Source organism: Dromiciops gliroides, chromosome 3 (genome assembly GCF_019393635.1).
Source record: "Dromiciops gliroides isolate mDroGli1 chromosome 3, mDroGli1.pri, whole genome shotgun sequence".
Taxonomy (NCBI): Eukaryota; Metazoa; Chordata; class Mammalia; order Microbiotheria; family Microbiotheriidae; genus Dromiciops; species Dromiciops gliroides.
Genome location: NC_057863.1, coordinates 257028559 through 257051023, shown reverse-complemented (window position 1 = coordinate 257051023; position 22465 = coordinate 257028559). Strand labels below are relative to the sequence as shown.

General features: G+C 37.1%; 1 protein-coding gene across 1 annotated transcript in view; it reads left to right on the top strand.

Annotated features, from left to right (window-relative positions):
• Nucleotides 1–1279: 1279 nt before the first annotated feature.
• RIPK4 (receptor interacting serine/threonine kinase 4) overlaps nucleotides 1280–22465 on the top strand; it is a 70158-nt gene continuing 48972 nt past the window's right edge. Inside the window, exon 1 of the mRNA XM_043996248.1 lies at nucleotides 1280–1520. Coding sequence (XP_043852183.1) covers nucleotides 1339–1520 — 182 coding nt within the window. The 5' untranslated portion in view covers nucleotides 1280–1338. The remainder of the gene's footprint in view (nucleotides 1521–22465) is intronic.

Here is a 22465-nt window from a genome sequence, read left to right as displayed (position 1 = left end):
TAAGTAAATGCTTTTTATTTAATTAGTTAATGACTCAATTAATTCTGCCTCTCCATAATTGAAATAAGTACATTCTTACTTTTTCTTGTAGTTTTAAATGATTTTTTAAAAAATTCTGCTCAATTGTTTTTTTCTTTTTGCCCTGATTCTTCTTTCACAGCATGACTAATGTAGAAATATGTGTAATGTGATTGTGCATTATATAACCTATGTCAGATTGCTTGCTGTCTTGGGGAAGGAGGGGGAAAATTTTGAAACTAGAAATCTTATAAAACAAATGTTGAAAACTATCTCTACAAGTAACTGGAAAATAATAAAATACTTTTATGAAAAAAAATTCTGCTCAATTGCTCTAGTTTATTTTTGTCTTTGATAAGACATTGCCTTTCTTTGTAATTTTTTCCTCATAGATTTTTCTTGGTATTCTTGTCTATTTTTCCATGTGAATGTGTTTATTATTTTATCAAATTCTAGGAAATATTACCCCTTAATTCTAATTTTAAAAGGAATAGCCTGACTTGTTGGAATATGGGAATACTGCCTAATTTATGAGACCATAAAAATTCTGAACCTGGTTGCTTTCCACTGATTTTATAATGTAATGCTCATTGGCCTACCTTTAGAAAACAGAAGATTTTCAATCCAAGAATTTTTTTTCCCCAAAAGGCAAAAAAAAAACCCCAGTTCTGTTTCTCCTTCAAAAATCCTCTAAGATTTTAAGTTAAGGAAAACATTTTTCACTAAGTGAAGAAATAATTAGAATTCAGTGTTGTTGTTTTTTATCCTTGTACCGAACACAGTGACTTCTATATGCTGAACATTTATTACACGCTGAATCAAATTGAATTAAATAGAATCGAATTGAATTGAATCTTGCAGTCAAGCTGAACCACACTACATTTGTCACTTTCATTCACTGGGCTTCCGTTTAAATATGATTTCCAAGTGAAAACTTTAAGACAGTCTGTTGTACTAAAGAGAGCAATTATACTAAAATAAAGAGAGCTTTCTAATTGGATTATTTACTATCAATTTACAATTTCATTTTGATTGAAGGAGAGCAGTAAATTCTCTCCTCTTTCCAACCTTTGTTCTGAAAAAAACAAGGAAACTTTTTAGTATTTCCTGTTTAAAGCGAAAAGTGTCCTTTAAGTTACAGACACTAGACTCAAGCAATTGGAGCCCAGGAAATGATGTCATAGCTTGGTTAATGAATACACCTGAGTCACCTGGGCTGGGAAAGACACAGCCTTCCGTATTCTAAGAGAAAGCAGCCAGGAAGTTTGGGAAGTAAAGGAAAGTAGAGAAACCAGATTTGGAGAATTTATTTGGTAAAAGATGGAAAAAGAGAGCAGTTCCCCTTGGGAAATGGGGCTGCTGAGGACATTCGACTCCAGTGAATTCATTAGCTGGGAGAAGATCGGTTCAGGGGGATTTGGACAAGTTTACAAAGTACGACATATTAACTGGAAAACATGGCTAGCAATCAAATGTTCCCCGAGTCTTCATGTAGATGAGAAGTAAGTAACTTTAAGTGACTTGTTTTTCTGAAAACTGTCTCTTTTATAGTGTATTTATACTTAAAATCTGCAAAAATGAACGTTAGATGCTTTGCCAAAGAAGGGCATTTTTAAAAAAATCAATTACAAAGGAGAAATTGCTTTTAAACTTACACAATATAACTAGATTGTTTCAATGTTTAGCATAACTTTCTGGATTTTAGGTTTTTTTTTTTCTTTTTGGTTTGTGATAGATTAAAAGTAAAAAAATTTCTGGACTTTCGGTAGCAATCATAATTATACTTCCTGACTTTCTCTAAGTGGTTAGGTGTCAGCTTTTGTTCATTTGATGGTACATTTGGACTATCTGAAAAATGTAGTTCTTAGCACCATGTTTTTAAAGCTCCAACTAGAAAGAAAGACTTTATGTAATTTAGCATACCTTCTGTAGTTCTAAACATATAAAAGTGGTTAATTTAGATCTAGTGAGCTCTCAAATTTCATAGTTCAAGACTTTTCGATTACTTTTGTGTAGACTTTTTTCACATTGATCTATGAATTTTTCTGGTTGGTAAAACGCAAATTTACACCCCCACACATAATGCCCAGCCCATATGAAGCACTTTAAAAAAAAAAAGACAGCCAGATATGAAATGATTATCTTAAGCATGTTAGAACATGATCTCAGAAGACAAGTTCTGGCTAGGGTAAAACAGTACAATGACTTAGTGTGTTTTGGAATGGGAGGCTTAAAACTTTTTTCTTATTTACCCTTTGTGTTTTGTGACTTGTATGTTGGCTTTTGGACATCCTGAAAAGTCATTTTATGTAGGCCTTTGGGTTATTTTTGCAATGCTGTATCTATAAGCCTTTTTGCTACTTTTTAATTTACTTTTTAAATACCAATTGGTCTAAGAAGAAAATTACCCATGTGGATAGCCATAGGCTTGTTTAAAGTTAAGTAGGCCTTTCTTCTGAAATTAGACATTTTAATGTTTGCTGTCTATGCTGAATGACTGTTGTGAGGGGTTGGAGGAAAAGGGGAGGTTTGTGGTGGGGGAAATAGAAGGGTAGATTTTTCCTTGTGAATTTATGGTTGCATTTGTTTGTAAATGTAACACTAATCAAGATTCTAGACTTCATACCTTTCTCAGTAGCATGGAGTGATAAAAATACTTCAAATGGACTTAATTTTTTAAAATAAGGTGGTCTAGTCGCATAGAAAATTGTGCTAATTATGAATCTTTGATGAGGGAGCTTGCGAAGAAAAAAGAGAATTTAAAAATGTTTGCATCTCAGTTTCCCCATCTAAAACAGATACTACTTTCCTTCAATCTATTTCTGGCCACATTAAGAATTGAAGAGACATTTTCAAAGGACATGGTACCACCAGTCATCAAGTCCAGTGTATGAACTAAGTTTTAGGGAACCCGTTTAAAAATAATTTTATCTGAAGCTAAGTGGTAGCTTAATTTAACGCACAAATTTTGTAAGCACGTTGGGGAAATGTTTAAAATGTCTACAGCACAGAACCCCTCTAAAATTTTCATTCATACCTGGAGAGATTCTCTATCTGAACTCTTGGTGGCTTTTAGCCATAAACCTTGAACACAGAATGTCTTAAAACTTTAGGTATGAATATGACAAAAACTTAAGTAAGCAAACAAGAAATAAAACAGCTTTTCATTCTAGCCCAAGCAAAATAAGGGCAAAGTCCTTACAAAACCCCAAATCCCATGTATAAACTGGTTCCCCTTCTAATCTGTATTGCTACTTCTATGAACTTTATTTATTCATTTGGCAAGTATTTATTAGATACCTATACTCGAGGGACAGCTAGGTGGCACAGTGGATAGAGCACTGGCCCTGGAGTCAGGAGTACCTGAGTTCAAATCCGGCCTCAGACACTTAACACTTACTAGCTGTGTGACCCTGGACAAATCACTTAACCCCAATTGCCTCAGTTAAAAAAAAAAAAAGAAGAAAAGAAGATGATACCTCTACTCGAAGCACTGTGCTAAGTGGAGGATACAAGGAACAATCACACTGCTTAGGAAATGAAATGTTTACAGCCTCAAAATGCAGAGAAGCTCCCCTAGGTATAGTTCTCTTGCTGCTCATTTCAATTGTTATTTGCTCCATGACAAAGTGAGTTTTATTTATTAATAATTTCTAGATTATATACATAACTTATATCAGATTGCTTGCCGTCTTAGAGAGGAAGGAGTGAAGGGAGGTAGGGAGAAAAATGTGGAACTCAAAATCTTATAGAAACGAATGTTAAACTATCTTTACATGGGGAAAAAAATTAAAATTTAAAAAATATATAATTTCTAGTTGTAACCAATGAATTGATTTGTTTTGTTGGACAATATATGTATTTGTCTTAAGGAAATGCTTCTGGGAAGTGGGGTAGATTAGTGGATAATGATAGCTAGTCAATAATAAATGGTCTGGGGCAGCTGGGTGGCGTAGTGGATAAAGCACTGGCCCTGGATTCAGGAGGACCTGAGTTCAAATTCGGCCTCAGACACTTGACACACACTAGCTGTGTGACCCTGGGCAAGTCACTTAATCCCTATTTTACCGCAAAAAAGAAATAATAATAATAATAATAAATGGTCAATAAACATTTATTTTAAGAACTTACTATGTGCCAAGCACAGTGCTAAGAGCCTGCGATACAAAAAGAAGGGCATAATTCAGTCCCTGCCCTTCCAGATCTTGTGTGATCTAATTTGGGAAGACTATACAGAAAAAAGAACCTGAAATGAGGAGATAGGGTGGGGAGGGCCAAGGAGGTGAGGTTTCCCAGCTTGATGAATTCTGGCAGCCTGTAGCTAGGGTCGGAAAATGATCTGAGGAGGGAAGAGTTTCAGAGTTAATTTCATTTTGTAAGTGATGAGTTTCTGGAAATCATGAGTCCAGTAAAGTAGCAGGATGGGAAATGATGAGGTGAATCCCCTGGGCACCCTCCTTAGGTGGTGGAGGATCTGGGGGATCTTCCACCCTCTTCAACCTGCGGGAAGGAGGGGCACCAGAGCCAGAGGGCGGTGTGTCTCTGCTTTGTAGAAGCTTGGATTCCACTGGGAAAGGAAGATATATGTATAATGTAAGTATTACAGACTAACTATCCTGGCCCTCACTGCCTGAAGGCCAGGTAAGTTATATTTTCACTCCACCCCTCAACCAGGGTTTTCCTATATCTTTATGGGGCCTGGTTGTGGGGTTAGAGAGGTGGCTAGACTCTGCAACTGTTTCAGTCCACACCTATGTTGTTCCTTCACTTGAAAGGAATTGTCTCCTGCATCCCAGTAACATTTAGCCACTAAAAGTCATATTAGCTTTTACACAGAAATATTTACTTCAGAAGATATAATCACAAATATACAAATTTATTCCCCTAACGCTTGGGAGGCATGCACCATCTCAATGGGAGAAGGTGAGGGTGTAGAAAGGGATTAGCTCAGTTCTTATAGAGTACAGTTCCAAGTCCAAAACTCTTTTCAGACTCAAGGCCGAGGCCCCCTGGCTTCTCAGGTCTTCCATGCCTGAGTGGCTGGCTGCACCATCCTGCCTGTAATCCTGGCTCCAACGTTGTCTCGGCTCAAACTTCTGAACCCAGTGGGCATTGCTGCTGGGTGCATGAAACTGAGAAGGACAAACAAAACAGAGCAGAAACAAACACCTCTAGTCCTGTTTCTTGAAGACAGAGTTAAAGAGAGCAGAAGTCAGTTCAAAAGGATCAATAAAGCCTTTTTTTAAAAAATTCAGATAAGAAAATAAAAAGGGTATAAATAGATCAATGTTGTTGCTACCTTGCTGAATTTAGTGTTTGTGTGTATGTATACATTTATGTATATATACTTAGGGAAATTATTTAACGAGTTCACATTTGCTAATAAGAGCCGCTTATTTGTATATTGTATAATGTTTATGTTCACAAAGAAATTTTAATTTAAATTTATAATTAATTTCATTTAAAATCCAAATACCAATTTTGTTGTAGTAGAGGGCATATTTTTATGGTAGAATTTGACCTTTATTAGAATGAGTAAATAAAACTTTTAGAGTATTTAATCTAGTTCATTGCATTTCCTGAGGTGACCTACTAGGAAGAACTTCCCCATTTAAGGCTAGTCACTTTGGACACTTCAGAGCATGCTCAAAAAAATGTTTTGTCCTTTAGCTGGAAGTCATTCCTGCCCTTCCCAAATTGGGCAGGTAGTGACTAGTACTTGGTAGCTCTGCAATTTTGGAGGTCAAAAGTGTCCCTAAACAGGAAACACTTTACGTGCAGTTTTATGAAGGGGCAGATTGGAGTTATGTCCTATGTTTTTAAGAACATAAAATCTATGGTAAAGAGAAAGGCTGGGCTTTTTCTTTTCTTTTTTTTAAAGACTCAAACATTTGCAAGTGATTTACTTTATGATGTTAATCCAGCTTATATTTCTGTTTTTAGGAATGTGATTTCATTTTCCCTAAATTAGGTAAAATGGCTGTCTCTCAAACCTGAGTTTAAAACTAGTTAAGTCCTAAATAGTGGCTAGAGAGCCTACAACCTGCCATGGAGTAAAGACCAAGTGGGTTCAAGTCCTGTCATTGACATATACTAGCTGCATGACCCTGGGCAAGGCCCTAAAATTATCTGTGCTGCTCTATGTAACTCTCTTAATACTATAAATTACAGAGAAAGTGTAGACTTGCACTGGTGCAGGCAGTGTCTTTATCTAGGAATGAAATCACAGGTTCAATACCAATCCCTAAAGTGCCTATTAGTTTTATTAGTTGATCTTGGCACTATTTTTAGGTAGTATGTGAAATCTACAACCACAAATACCTATTAGCATGGTGTGTCCATCTGTCTGTGCCTAAGATAGCTTTGCTGGTATGGGAATAGAGTTTCCCTGAACTGCTTGGCCAGTCTCCAGATCCACAACTATAGAGTTAAGGCATCTGGGGAGTTTGGTTGGCTTTGTATAAAGCTCAGGCTTACTTTCATCTGCCCAAGGCCACTATAACACTATAGGGCCTGTGATCATGTTGGTTTTCTTTAATGAGTAGCTGTACTGAAAATGGTAACTTTTGCCTTTGGCTGCTTGCTTATCCCTAGGGTGGCAAGCAGGTGAACCTGGCCTCCTATAGCTGTTAAACTGGCTCTTACTCCCCTGCTTCCCACTCTTTCCCAACTTTGACTGGTTTAGTCACCACCTCCATCTCTATGATAAGGCTTTGACCTGTTCCCTCAGGGTATGTCATAATTAATGGATCAGGTCCTCTTGTAGATGAGGTCTCCAGTGGGGTGCCCAAGGGATGTGTGCTTGACCCTATTATGTTTAACATTTTTGTTACTGACTAATGTGGAAATATGTTTAATGTGATTGATTGTATGTTTAAAGCCTATATCAGATTGCTTGCTGCCTTGGGGAAGGGGGAGGGAAGAGAGGAAGGTTACAAAAATGAATGTTGAAAACTATCTTTACATCCAACTGGGAAAAAATAAAACATTATTAATAATAAAAAAGAAAAACCATTTTTGTTAAATTTTTAACTTATGCTGTTTACATTTTTAACATGCAGTTTAAACAGTAACAGCAACATTGTGTGATGATCAACTGTGATAAGCTTAGCTCTTCTCAGCAATACAAGTGATCCAAGAAAGGACTGGTGATGGAAAATGTTCTATGCATCCAGAAAAAAGAACTGTGGAATCTGAATGTGGATTGAACCATACTTTCTACTTTTGGGGTTTTTTTCTTCTTTTTTTGAGGTTTTTCCCTAGTGTTCTGATTCTTCTTTCACAACATGACTAATGCAGAAATATGCTTAATGTAATTGTACATCTATAACCTATATCAGATTGCTTGCTGTCATGGGGAAGGGAGGAAGGGAGAAAGATTTGGAAATCAAAATCTTATAAAAACAAATGTTGAAAACTATCTTTACATGTAACTGGGGAAAAAATAAAATACTTTTAAGATTCAAAAAACATGCAGTTTTTTGTTTTGTTTTGTTTTTAATTATAAATTTTATTATTTTCCAGTTACATGTAGAGATAGTTTTCAACATTTGTTTTTATAAGATTTCTAGTTTCAATTTTTTCTCCCTCCCCCCCTTCCAACATATGCATTTTAAACATTTTTGTTAAAAAAATTGCATGGATAAAGAAATAGATTGAATGTTCAACAAATTTGCTGATGTGACAAACCTGAGTGGTAGAGACAATGCACAGGGAAATGGAATAAGGATTCACAAAGAAAAGAGGACTTAGAAGATAGAGGGCTATGATTGCTCTTCCAGGTATTTGAATCATTTCCATGTGGAAAGGGAATTGAACTTATCTTGTTTGCAAGAGGGCAGAACCTGGAGCAGTGGGTGAAATCCATTTGTTTCTTGGTTGAATTCTGAGCATTTCTGCTAATAGGAAAACTCCAACAGTATGAAGGGGGAAAGAAGTACACGTTATGGTTTAGCTACATCTTTGCCAAAGGGTCTAGTATAATAAACCTGGCTAGTAAGGACAAGTCTGAATAAGCTGTGAGTTGTAACTATAGTGTAGTCAAGTGGACAAACCCATTACTTGGACATTTTTAAAATAGCTGTCATGGGAACATTTCTGAAGGCTCTTTGCAAAGCTTGGGAAGAGTAATTGGATTGGGGGTGGAACAGAAAACTCTAGCTCAAAGGCATTATCTAGCCTTTTTATTTTTTTCCCCCGTGTGTGTGTGTGTGTGGGGGGGGGGGTATGTTTTCTAAAGGTGGTTCCTACGTTTTTTTCTTCTGAATAGCTCTTTGTTATACACACCCTGTTTTATTTTTCTCTTCCTGTTTTACCATTATAATATGTCCCCAGGACTCTGTCTTTTCCCTAGCCTGAAACAAAAGCTAGATGAAGCTATTCTTAGGAACAAAATCTTCTTGCCCTTTCTTACTTTCCTAGATATTTCTTTGAGTACTAAAATAGGAGTCAGAAAACCTTTTGTAGCTGCCACTAACTTATGTGATATTGGGCAAGTTATTTTATGTCACTGGAACACAATTTCCTCATCTGTAAAATGAGGGATTTGAAGAAGATACTGTCTCAGGGCCGCCTCTTCTACCTCTAGAACTCTGTCATTCCTTGTATTATATTACTTTTTCTTGTAAGAGTCTTGCATATTTTCCCATTGAACATAAAGCCCACATGAAATATACCAGAAATTTATCATTAAAGTTATTCTATTGAAGAAGCTATTTCTTCATCTGGTTCAGTCAAAGCCTCCCATTTGTAGTCCCTGTTAGACTTCTCCAAGTCATCAGTCTTACTTCCCAGGTAAAATAGGAAATATAAACTTCCTTATTTTGACTGGGACATAACCCTCCATTTGTAACCTCAGGTAGTTTTGGTGTTATGTCCTACTCTTCTCAACCCCATTTGGGATTTTCCTGGGAAAGATATTGGAGTGGTTTTCCATTTTCTTCTCCAGCTCATTTTATAGATAAGGAACTGAAGCAAAACAGTTAAGTGACTTCTTCAGGGGCCACACAGCTAGTAAAAGGCTGAGGTCAGATTTGAGCTCAGGAAAATGTCTTCCTGTCACTCTATTCACTGCACTATCTAGCTTCTCAGGTAGTTTGGTAGTTTTTAATGAAAACTTCTAGTTTTCCTTTCCTCTACTAAGTAATATGTTGATTCACTTATTGTCTAACATTTTTAAAAATAAATTTGATTACTTTTGATTTCATATCAATTATATTTCTCAATCCTCCTCTCTTCAGAGAGCAATACCTTTTTTTTGTTTTGTTTTGTTTTGTTTTTTAGTGAGGCAATTGGCAATACAAGAAGGGGGGCAGCTAGGTGGCACAGTGGATAGAGCACCGGCCCTGGAGTCAGGAGTTCCTGAGTTCAAATCCGGCCTCAGACACTTGACACTTACTAGCTGTGTGACCCTGGGCAAGTCACTTAACCTTCATTGCCCTGAAAAAAAAAATGGGGCAGCTAGGTGGCGCAGTGGTTAAAGCACCAGCCCTGGATTCATGAGTGCCTGAGTTCAAATCCAGCCTCAGACACTTGACACTTACTAGCTGTGTGACCCTGGGCAAGTCACTTAACCCCAATTGCCTCACCAAAAAACAAAACAAAACAAAACCAAGAGGGAAAAGAAATTTCAGTAAAAATAATCAACATATCAAAGAAGTCTTAACTATATGTAGTGTGCCATACTTTTAGTCTCCTACCTCTGTAGAAAAGCCTAGGGAGGTACCTTCTTATGAGCCAAGATTAGTCATAATTTCATGAGATTCAGTCTTGATGGTTTTGTTCTTGTTTTTCTTTTTTTCCCCGTTGACATCGTTGTAGTTACTGTATGCTGTTTTCCCAGTTCTGATTATTTCACTTGTATCAATGTATGTAATTCTTCCCATGTGTCTTTGTATCTATCATATTCATAATTTCTTACAGCACTACAATGTTCAATTAAATTTCATTTACCACAGCTTGTTTAGTCATTCCCTATGTGATGGGTGCATACTTTATTTTCAGTTTCTTGCTGCTATAAATGGTAATTCTATAAATATTTTGCTGTTTGGGAGGGTTTACTTTTTGTCATTGACCTCTTTGGAGTAGTAGACTCTCTGGATCAAAAGGTATAACTATTTTAGTCATTGGTTTTTTTGGGGGGTGGGGGGGCATAATTCCAAATTGATATTCAGAATGTTGGAACCACTTCAGCTCCACCAACAGTAAGGTTAAACTGATTTTTTTTTTTTAGGCAATTGGGGTTAAGTGACTTGCCCAGGGTCACACAGCTAGTAAGTGTTAAGTGTCTGAGGCCGGATTTGAACTCAGGTACTCCTGACTCCAGGGCCGGCGCTCTATCCACTGTGCCACCTAGCTGCCCCAATTCACAGATTTTTAAGGACAATTGGCATACTTTCAAAACATAGCTTTGAACGATTATAAGTAAATCCTGTGTTCTATAGCATTTAAGTCTACCCTAATAAGAGATATGCTGATAAGAAAATTTGGCACTATGGTATTATCAACTACTACAAATTTGCCTACTTTATTTTGCATTTTGTCTATCAGAAACTAAGATTCAGAATAACTGACAGCATTTTCTATTTGTAACTTAAAAAAAAAATCTTCTAGTATCTTTTAGCAAAGTCTGCTTAATTGCTTCTGCCAAAATGTGTGTGTTACCTCTAATTTAATGTAATTTTGTGCTATTTGAGAAAAGAGCTAACAATTTGTTTTGTAGACCTGTCAAAGAAAAAGCTAGAAAATGTCTTCAACTAGCATAAAAGCCATAGCAGTACAATTAAGCTCTATGAAACCTTTCCTAATTCCAATTTTCCATATCCTAGAAAAAATATCTTTCCCTCCTCCAACCTTTTTTTGATGTCTCTGTATATTTAGCATTCTCTTTTTTGTATTATATGCATTTGAGTGTCTGCCTTATCTTTCCAAACAGAGCTTGAGGAGCAGGGACTGTGCCTTAATCATTTTAGTATTTCCAATGCCTAGAAATAGACACTGGTTTTCTACTTCAAATGGCACACAGTAGACTTTTAAAACATTTCCTGGGGGCAGCTAGATGGCACAGTGGATAAAGCACCAGCCCTGGATTCAGGAGGACCTGAGTTCAAATTCGGCCTCAGACATTTGACACTTACTAGCTGTGTGACCCTGGGCAAGTCACTTAACCCTCATTGTCCCATCCCCCCACCAAAAAAATTTAAAACATTTCCTAAATTGGGTAAGAGAGGGACCTTTTTTTAAAATCTTGTTTTTAGATGAAGTTGTACACTTTTTTAAAAGTAGGACTAGATTCTCTCAAGGTCCCATCTACTTCCCCAAAAGAATGTATGATTCTACGTATTGTGGTTATTTTCTGCCACACAAAATTTGTTTGTGTAGTCATAGGTTTAAAATTGTTTTTCAGGTTTCATTTATTTTCCAAATATAACTTTATCAATTTCCTAAAACAGTTCTAGGCTGGCTGAGTTGTTTTTAAATAAATGCTTAATGATTCAAGTTAAATACTCCTTAGACTACCATCATCACTTGTGGATGGTAAAGCTAAGTAACATTTCAGATAAAGTACTTCAGGGGTGTAGTTATACTGAATATGTTTTGGTTCTACAGTAAACTAACGATCCACAAAATGTAAATTTATTGTGCATTTACTAGCAGTATTGAATGCATAATATAAAAGATATAGTGAGCCAAAAACACAGACTTCCTTAGAAAAATTTAAATCAATAAAGACTGGGTTCACATTTAGCACCAACCTCATCAGATTATAGCTAGGTATAAAAGAGATTAGGATTTTTTTTTGGGGGGGAGGGGTAAAATTTAAAAGTCTATGTATTATTTTTTCTTGAATTTATCAGAAAGTTGTACTTCACTTATCACCTAAGCCTGTACTCTTCAATAGAAGTTTAAAAATCATTTGAATGAAAAAATTGAGCACTTAAATTAAAATTATGGTTGGAAGAAAAATAGTCACACTCAAGTCATTTTATACATAAGGAAACTGAATCCCAGTGATATTTAGTATCTTGCCTGAAGTGGGTTGCTGAGAATGATGGATTATTTATAATATATAAAATTTACTGGGAAGTTAATTTCTTAGTATTATTACTTACTATCCAGATTACAATGTTAGAATGTGACAATGGTGAAGAAAAAGTTCTCTTCTGGTCTAGGTCCACTCTTCAGCTGGTAAGGGGGCTTAGGACACACCCCAGGGTCTTTGAGATTTTATATGTATGTATATTATATTTATGTTTATGTATATATGCACACATACACATAGATAACTATTTCAGTAAAAATGCTTTCCTTTATAACTCTACATATTTTATTTTGGCATTTAATTTCATGTATCCATTATATCTGTTCCATTAAAAACACTTTATTCATTTGTTGTTTCAAAATGTATTTAACAATTGGTGAAATACAGATAGATGAATGTTGTTGGTTTTAGTCATGCCCAACTCTTGTAACCCCATTTGGGGTTTTCTTGCCAAAGATAATGGAGTGGTTTGCCAATTCCTTTTACATCTCCTTTTACAGATGAGGAAACTGAGGCAAACAGTTAAGTGACTTGCCCAGGGTGACACAGCTAGTAAGTCTCTGAAGCCAGATTTGAATTTAGGATTACAGGTTTTTCTGACCCCAGGCCTAGCCCTCTATCCACAGCTAGCCCTTGAATAAAAGTGAAGAAAATCAATGTGTAAATAAGGTCTTCAGATTTTTTTTTTAGAATGCAAGAACCCAACTTTTTTATTGGTAATTTAGCATAAGTCATAACAGGAATTAGAATAGAAAGGATAGTGAATGTTTTAATTTTGATTTTTATATCCCTAGTACCTAGCACAATGTCTGTTATATAGATGCTTAATAAATTTTTAAAATTTTAAATGTGTTTTAACTGCCCTGGTTTTTAAATAGAGAATTTTGATAGATCTTTAGATATACTATTTACTACCAAAATCCATGAGTGCTAGGAATAAACTGAGCTCTAATAGATATCATTTTCTTTTTTGTTTTAATTGATTAATTTTGTTTGAAATGAACCTTAAAAGTGAAAGTACTTTTTTTCCTAATGCCAGCTAATATAGCTTCTTCTTCTTCTTTTTTTTTTTTTTTTGGATGGGGCAATGAGGGTTAAGTGACTTGCCCAGGGTCACACAGTTAGTAAGTGTCAAGTGTCTGAGGCCGGATTTGAACTCAGGTCCTCCTGAATCCAGGGCTGGCGCTTTATCCACTGCACCACCTAGCCACCCCCAATATAGTTTTAATGAAATTTATAGTTTCCTGAGGTTCATTTGAAATTTCCAACCTTGCCACTTTCCTTGTGATACAATAACATTTACATTCTTACATAGTATTCTGCTCAAGGTATTTTGGTAGATCTTATAGATACTGATTGTTATTATTAGCCTGTGAAACTAGCAGGCTATTTGACTTACCTATATGTTCAATGCATGCAGTTGCAGAGGCTGGGGTTGATTTTTTTTTTTTTTAGTCTTTGGTACTCTCTTTCTAAGGATCTATGCAAGTAAGCCACTTCAAAAGTGCTAGAGCAGGTGGTAGGAGCTACTGATGATGTAAGAGGATGAAGAAATAATAATAATAACTCACATTCATATGTACCTAAAAGTTTTCAAGAAATCCAAGTGATAGATTTCATACAGAAGGACGGAAAATCTGTCAGGAACATGGTAGAGGCCACTAGGGTTTGGTTTCTGAGGATTACTGCTTTTCTGAGACTGAAAACCCATGGCATTCAAAGTTCCATAAAAGTAGGAAGGAATAAAGAAGTCATGCTGATCATTTTTTTTGCCAGCTAGTAATTTGACTTAATAATTCATCTCTCTTAACTGTATTTTCTTTCTAGGGTCAGTGATATTCAATGCTTTTTTGCTAGAGTTGTTACTTAGAAAAAGGATTTAAAGCTGAGGTACTGAATGAATACCCTAATTCTTTAGCTTTGCTGGCTCTCAGCTGCTTTGTAGTCATCTGTATAGGGAGGCAAATACATACAGTGAAAGAGAATCTTGTTTTCCAGTTTTTGGAAAGGTAGCAAAATTCAAGATAAATTATTTGTGCTTCCTTGCCCATTTCCCATTCCCATTCCCAGTCCTTCAGTTGAAAATAGAAAACACTTTATGGTCAAGCTCTAGTCTAGTCTGAGAAAATCAGACAAGTAAGAAAAAGGTTTTCATTTGAGGTGATACAGTCAGAGATCTGAAACCTGCTACCAATTTGGAGCGGGTATTAAGTTGTTGTGCTACTGCTTGTTACTAATGAATATCAACCATCAAGAGAGCCCTGGACATTGAAGAAAACAGGCTTAATCCAAGTACTTTATCTGAATTACCCAGGGAGTCTAATTATAATTTCAGTTGTGGCTTGTATACCTTTGCACATAGTAAATACTTCATAAATGTTGACAAAATAATGAAGAGAATGCTTTCTAAGACATTTAAAGCACCATTATATTTTGTTGGATAAAGCCTGTTTTTGTACATTTAACAGATTAATTTAGATAAACCTATTTATCAAGATGACTTCTGAGAAAGAATTAATTCAGCTTTTTTCTGGAACAAAACTGAAACTCACTCAGACTTTTAAAGGTGTGTCTTTATAATGCAAAGGGAATTGCACTTGGATTCCAGAGAACTAGATGTCTGTCTGTTCTGCTAATTGCTAATTGTGAGACCTTGGGAAAGGCAGTTAAGTAATTCGATAAACTAGTTAACTGAGTCTCAGTGTCTTCATTTTTATAAAATGAGGATAATAGGGGGCAGCTAGGTGGCGCAGTGGATAGAGCACCAGCCCTGGATTCAGGAGTACCTGAGTTCAAATCCGGCCTCAGACACTTGACACTTACTAGCTGTGTGACCCTGGGCAAGTCACTTAACCCCCATTGCCCTGCAAAAACAAACAAACAAAAATTTAAAAAATAAAATAAAATGAGGATAAAACTAGCCTACTTCTTGAGATTTATTCTAACAATCAAATAGTATGAAAGAACCTTGTACTGTCAATAACTTAATCCATGAAAACAAAACAAACTGGAAGGATTGAAATTTAAGAATGAGATTAAATTTCAGCAGATACGGTTATTATCAGTAATGATCAGTAAAACAATGATTAGTTGTTGCTTTTCTTTGAAATCCATTTCAATCTTTTCCTTAATTAAATAGAAGTCACTGTCATCTTCTATGCTGTATTTAATTTCAAATAGAAATAATATTGACTCCAGAATAGAAGATGACAATGACTTCTATTTAATTAGGGGAAAATAATGGATATTAAAGTAATTTTAATGTTTCTTACTATTGCAACCTGTGGGGGGAGAGAAAGAAAAGTAATGGCTGAGTAACCTTGGGATTGAAGACTTTTGGAAGGACTATTAATATAATTATGTGAAATTAAAGCAATAGATATTTGGGTGTCGCTAATTCACCATTAATCATAGTTCTATTGCCACTTATAAACTGACATAGGATCATTACATATTGAGAAACTGCTAGATTGCAAGTTCACTTGAGGCTCTGTATGTGTCCAGAGGTGAACATGAAGTGACATTGTTGATATCTTCCTCTCCCTTTGCTTCTTTCCCTTTCTTCTGATTCTCTTCCTGATGTCTGACCATTCCTTCTCATTCTTGTTGTTGTTGGGTTTTGGGCTGGGTTTTTTTTTTTTTGGCTTCTTTTTTGTGGGGCAATGAGGGTTAAATGACTTGGCCAGGGTGATACGGCTGGTAAGTGTTAAGTGTCTGAGGCCAGATTTGAACTCAGGTCCTCCTGACTCCTGGGCCAGTGCTCTCTATCTACTGTACCACCTAGCTGCCCCTCCTTCTCATTCTTTACTGGATAATCATCAATTTTTCAATCTCATTAATCATAGCTTCTTTTCTCACCCATCTCTAATATATCTTCTTGTTCCATTTTTATTTTTTTATTCTGAACTTAACACTAAATAAAATTAGTATTTCCAAATATATTGTGGAACAAAGAAAGGATTGTACATGAAACCGTGAAAGTGAGTTGTGTAAAGTTTGCTTTAGGACCCCAATGAATGTGAAAAACTGCAAATAACTCTAGGCCCTACTCCAGAACTTTATTTTTAGTTATTCTGAATTTCACACAAACACACACATACATACACACACACACACACACACACACACGCCCCAAGTAAAACAACACACTTCACCCATAAAAAGTTGCAGTTTCTGGTGGAGAGAAATTAGTATTTTGAACACTATGCAAAATGTTTGTAGCCCCTTGCTGCAGCAACAATAGCTTCATGGATTTCTTTCCACAGAAAGTATTTAGGAGAAAATCCCAGAACTGAGTCTGGATAGCAGAGAGACAACAAGGAGGCATTTCCAAAGAGAATGCATAACCCAGAGTTCTTTAGCACACTGGACTTATAGCAAAGTAGAACTTTATTATATGTTTATGTGTATATATATTTGTGGTAATAAATTATAAAACATATGAATAATATGCAATATTTATACATTTATGACTTTTTTGTTGAGTCATTTGTTGAGTCATGTTTAACTCTGTGATCCCATTTGGGGTTTTCTTGGCAAAGATATTGGAGTGGTTTGTTTGCCATTTCCTTCTCCAGCTCATTTTTCAGATGAGGAACTGAGGTAAAGAGGGTCAAGTGAATTGCTCAGGTTCTTCCTGACTCCAGGCCCCACCACCTAGCTGCCCTATTTATGACATACTAATTTTTTTTAAGTTTTCTTTACTTATGTGCTTGTCATCTGTGATTTTCCCACAGTACTCTACACATCTCTAAAAAATTCCCTCTTAATTACCAATGGCCAATCTGGGAAAAACCTGTGGATATTGAGGGATGACTGCAATAAATTCAGTGTTTCTTTCAAAGCTGAACTAGTTTTCTCTGATTCCTTGGAGCCTTCATTCTCCACAATTGGGTGGGGAGAGGGGTGAGAAAGAACCCTATTCCTAAGTCTCTTCTCCCTGCCTATTTCCTACTGCCATTGGTAGGAGTTGGGGGTGGTAGGAAGTTGCAATATGCATAACCAAGCAAAGCAAATTCCTTCATTGTCAGTGTTTTTTAAAATGTATGTTTGTTCAGCATCTTGGGTACATCAACTTTATAGTCTCTGGCAAGTCAGTAGTCAGTCATTTATTAAGTGTCTACTATATGCTAGGCACTAGGCTAAGCATACAATTTAAAAAAAAAATACAGTTCCTGCCCTCAAGGAGCACACAATCAAATAGGGGAAGATAACACACTAAAGGAAGTTGAAAAGCAAAGTAAGATGGGCCATGGAGGGATAAATGCAGACAGGTGGGAAATAGAAGAGATGCCTAAGATTGTCTACCCTATGCCCTCTCCTTAAATGGATGTGTTTATAGCTCCACCTTCCAGACAGAAGGGCAGAGGGTTTGATGAGGCATGAATAACAAGGCTGATTGTATCTTGAAAAATTATGAGATTTCCCAATGATGAGTTTGCTGGGGGCATGGTAAAGAAGTTGAAGTCTAAGATGAGTGTAGCCAGGTGGGAAATGAAGAAATGATATAGTAGCATGCTTCATCATCTCTCCTGGAATCATGGTTGCTCATTGAATTAATCAGAGATCTTAAGTTGTTTGTCTTTACAATGATGTTTTTATTATATAGATTATTCTACTTGTTCCTCTCATCACTCTGCATCAGTTGATACAAATCTTCCCAGATGTTCTTTTCATTACTTCTTGCTGTTGTGAGATTTAAAATTGGATATTAGATCATAAATCTTCCCTCTTTAACCTTTCCCTTAATTTATCTCCCAGACTAGTAAATGGAAGAAGCTTCTGGTTTTCTAGTTAGAGCTTTTATTGTATGGTAGTTACCAGGTGATGTTGATTAGAGGGATAGGAAAGTAGAAATACAATACAAATCGTCTTAAGTCTAAGCTTAGTCTATATTCCGTATAAAACTCACCAGAAGCCCAAGGCCACCTTTGGGGAGAGAGAGAGAGAGACCAAGTCAAGCGCGTGCTGCTGCTAACCGCGAGCCGGGCTGAGTCGAACTCCAGTCAGTGTCTGTCTGTGCAGTGCAGTCAGGAGACCAGCAGAGCAGGAAAAAGAAACCACTTCCATTCTCTCCTTGCCTTTTAAGCTCGCACCCTGGAAGTCGAGTACGTAGCTCATGCCGTTGGTCTCCTTCCCGAAAGGGTGGTCCTTAAAAAAAAACTGTCGTCTCTCCATTATCACTAACCGACTGTTAAAACTTTTTACCACACTGTGGTATATTCCATTACATTCAGAAAACATATTTGTTCAACACCTCCTAAATTCATGGATACCCCCTTAGTTTCTAGTTCTTCATCACTACCTAAAGAGCTACTAAAACATTTTTATAAATATACATTTTTTCTCCACTTTGCAATCTTCGTAATGCATAGTTCTGACTCAGTCACTACCCTTACTCACCAATCATCAAAGGCTCCCTGTTGTCTCTAAAATCAAACAAACTATGGAGCTTTATATTTAAAGCCCTTCACAGTCTGTCTCTGTGCTTTTCAGAATTAATTTACATTACTTTCCTTTACACACTTTATATTCCAGCTTCTACTTGCTACTCTACTCCAGTCTCAGATGCAGATGTGGCCTTTCTTGCCAAATATCAACTTTTTCTCTCCATGCCCCATTATTCTTTTCTGCTCCTTTCTTCTCTAGCAAATTCCCCAACTATCATTACCACTCTTTTCAATCTCTTCCCCATTTAGAGGTCCCTTCCCTTATTACTACATATTCCTACATATGTCCCATCATTAAAAAAGAACAAGGGCAGAGGAAAGGCAGTGAGCTCCTGAACTCATGACATGATCAATCGTTCCAAAAAACATCCAAATAATGCCATATGAAAATGCCCAGAGCAGCAAAACTCACAGAAGAACATGCTGAAATCATCTTCTAACCAAGAACAGCTTGGAAGGTCAGAAAGGAGGGAGCTGCTGTGCTAATACAGGAGTGGAGCCCAACCCCACACTCACCCTGACACAGATCCAGTCCTAGGAAGGCCTCACCAGAAAAGGAGACCCCCAGAGCCTCTGAATCAGCTGAAGTGCCAGTGTCATCTGGAACTAAGCTCACAGTTTGATGAGAGAGCTGAGCCCTTGGCAGGGGGGGAAACTACAGGGGTCTATGCTGTTGCTTAGGCAGAACTTGGGTTTTTCAGCCATGCTGGGAACCAGGAGGTAGGCTTGAGAAGCAGTGGCCTGGGTAGGAGAGGGGCATGGGCTCGTCAGAGCTAACAACCACAACACACAAAGCTGGTTGATTAGCAAGTTGGTCTGGGGTCATCTAAGGACCAGGGAACAGGCCAGGTGAGTGACGAACCTGATCCTCCTTAAATCATACCACCTGGGACTTCTTAAGCTTGGGATACTTCAGCCTGGAAACAATACCCCACTTTAAGGAGCTAAAAGGCAAGTAAAAGAAAGGTAAGATGAGCCAACAAAGAAAGGTGAGGACCATAGAAAGTTTCTTCAGTAACAAGGAAGACCAAGGGGCACCCTCAGAGGAAGGTGTCAACATCAGGGCCCCTATATCTAAAGCTTCCAAGAAAAATATGAATTGGTCTCAGGCCATAGAGGTGCTCATAAAGGACTTTGAAGATAAAGTTAGAGAGGTAGAGGAAAAAATGGAAAGAGAAATGAGGGTGATGCAGGAAAGACATGAGAAAAAAGCAACAGCTTGAAAAGTCAAATTGGCCAAATGGAAAAGGAGGTATAAAAGCTCTCTGATGAAAATAATTGCCTAAGAATTAGGATTGAACAAATGGAAGTGAGTGACTTTATGAGAAACCAAGACACAATAAAGCAAATCCAAATGAATAAAAAAATAGAGGGCAATGTGAAATACCTTCTGGAGAAAACTGCTGACCTGGAAAATAGGTCCAGGAGAGATAATTTAAAAATTATTGGTCTAGGGGCAGCTAGGTGGCGCAGTGGATGGAGCACCGGCCCTGGAGTTGGGAGTACCTGAGTTCAAATGCAGCCTCAGACACTTGACACTTACTAGCTGTGTGACCCTGGGCAAGTCATTTAACCCCAACTGCCTCACTAAAAGAAATTAATTAATTAATTAATTTTAAAAAATTTATTGGTCTATCTGAAAACCATGATCAAGGAAAGAGCTTAGACACCATCTTCCAAGATATTCTCAGAGAAAATTGCCCTGAAATTCTAGAAGAAGCAGCTAAAATAGAAATTGAAAGAATCCACTGATCACCTTCAGAAAAAGATCCCAAAAGGAAAACTCCTAGGGATATTATAGCCAAATTCCAGAGCTCTCAGGTTAAGAAGAAAATATTGCAAGCTGCCAAAAAGAAAGAATTCAAGTACTGTGGAGCCCCAGTCAGGATAGCACAAGATCTAGCAGCTTCTACATTAAAGGAGGGCATGGAATGATATTCCAAAGGTCAAAGGAAATGGGATTACAACCAAGAATCACCTACCCAGCGAAACTCACCGTAATCTTTCAGCAGAAAAAATGGGACTTTAATGAAAAAAAAGACTTTCAGATATTTGTGATGAAAAGACCTGAACTGAATGGCAAATTTGACTTTCAAATACAAGACTCTAGAGAACCATAAAAAATTGGAGCTGGGGGACATACCTGGGGGTCGTACAGTGGGTGACTGTCTTGTGTCTGAGGCCAGGTTTTGGCTGGGATCCCCCTGGGTCCAGGGGGTGATGCTTTGTCTACTGTGTCACTTAGCTAGGTGATGACATCTTTAGGGTTAAATTGAGGGGTGAAGGGAATTCACTGGGGGAGGAGGAAGGGCAGAGGTGAAATCCTACATGAAAGAAACAGGAAAAAGCTTATGGAGTGGGGGAAGAGATAGGACAGGAGCAGGGCAGTAAATTAATTTTACACTCATCAGAAAAGGCTCAAACACCTTAAACTCATCAGAGCTACCTCAAGGAGGGACTAACAGACACACCCAACTGGGTGGAGTAATCTGTTTAATCTGGGTAGTAAATGAGCCTAACACTCATCAGAATTGGCTCAAAGACCTCAATTTCTTTAGAATTGGCTCAAGGAGGAAATAATGTACACACTCATTTGGGTGGAGTAATCTCTATAACCCTGCAAGAAAATAGGAGGGAAAGGGGATAAAGAGAGAGGGGCAAAAGAAGGAAGGGCAGAGTGGGGGAGGGGACAGACAGAAGCAAATCCCTTTTGAAGAGTGATAGGATGAAAGAAGATGGATAATAGAATAAATATCATAGGGGAGGGAATAGGATGGAAGGGAAACAGTTAACAATAGTAATCATGAAAAAGAGAAAAGGGGGAAACATTGTACAAAAAATATTTATAGTAACTCTTGGTAGAGGCTACGAATTGAGAATCAAGGGAATGTCCATTAATTGAGGAATGATGGGAAAAGCTGTTATATGATTGTAGGGGAATGGTCTTGTGCTACAGGAAATGACAAACAGGATGATCCCCGAAAAGCCTGGAAAGACTAATGAACATCGATGTATAGTGAAGTGAGCAGAGCTGGGAGGACATTGTGCATAGTGACAGCAGTATTGTTCAATGAGCAATTGTGAATGACTTAACTACTCTCAGCAGTGCAATGATCCAAGACAATTCCAAGGAATTAATGAGGAAACTTACTATGCACCCCTATAGAAAGAACTGATAATAAGAACACTTGTGGATTGTACATATATAACCTGATTGCAATCTTGTAGAGGGGGTAGGAAAGGGAGGGAGGGAGAAAAATTTGGAACTCTAAATCTTATGAAAACAAATGTTGAAAACTACCCTTACATGTAACTGGAAAATAAAATAAAAAATAAATGATTACAGCAAAAACAAAAAAAGAACAAGACTAGCACAAGAGAACAAACAAATCCTCACTTGAGATCCTACCATTTCCTCTAGCTATTGTCCTATATCTCTCCTTCCCTTCATGGATAAACTCCTTGAAAAAGCTCAGTATTTCCAGGGTTCTTCTAAACCCTTGGCAATCTGACTTCATAAATTATTATTCAAACAAAACAACCATCTCCTAAATTACTAGACATCTGGTATTTTAATTCTCTACTCTTTAAATTTTCATGACACACTTCTCACCTGGTTTTCCTTATATCATTCCTATCATTCCATAAAATTTTCCTTTGAGAGTACACAAAGGGTCTGTAGAAGGCCTCCTTCTCTGTTCACTCTATACTGTCTTACTTGGTGATTTCTTCTGTTCCTATGGTCAGTCAGTCAGTCAAAAAACATTTATTAAGCATTTAATATGTGCCAGGAACTATGCTAAGCACCTAGAATACAAATACAAGTAGAAAGTACAAATACAAAATAGAAAGATAGCCCCTGCCCTCACGGAGCTTACATCCTAACGGGGGAAGACAACACATAAAAAAGCAGAACAAGGGGGGGAGGGAAAGAACAGAGGTACCCAGGGAAATGGGG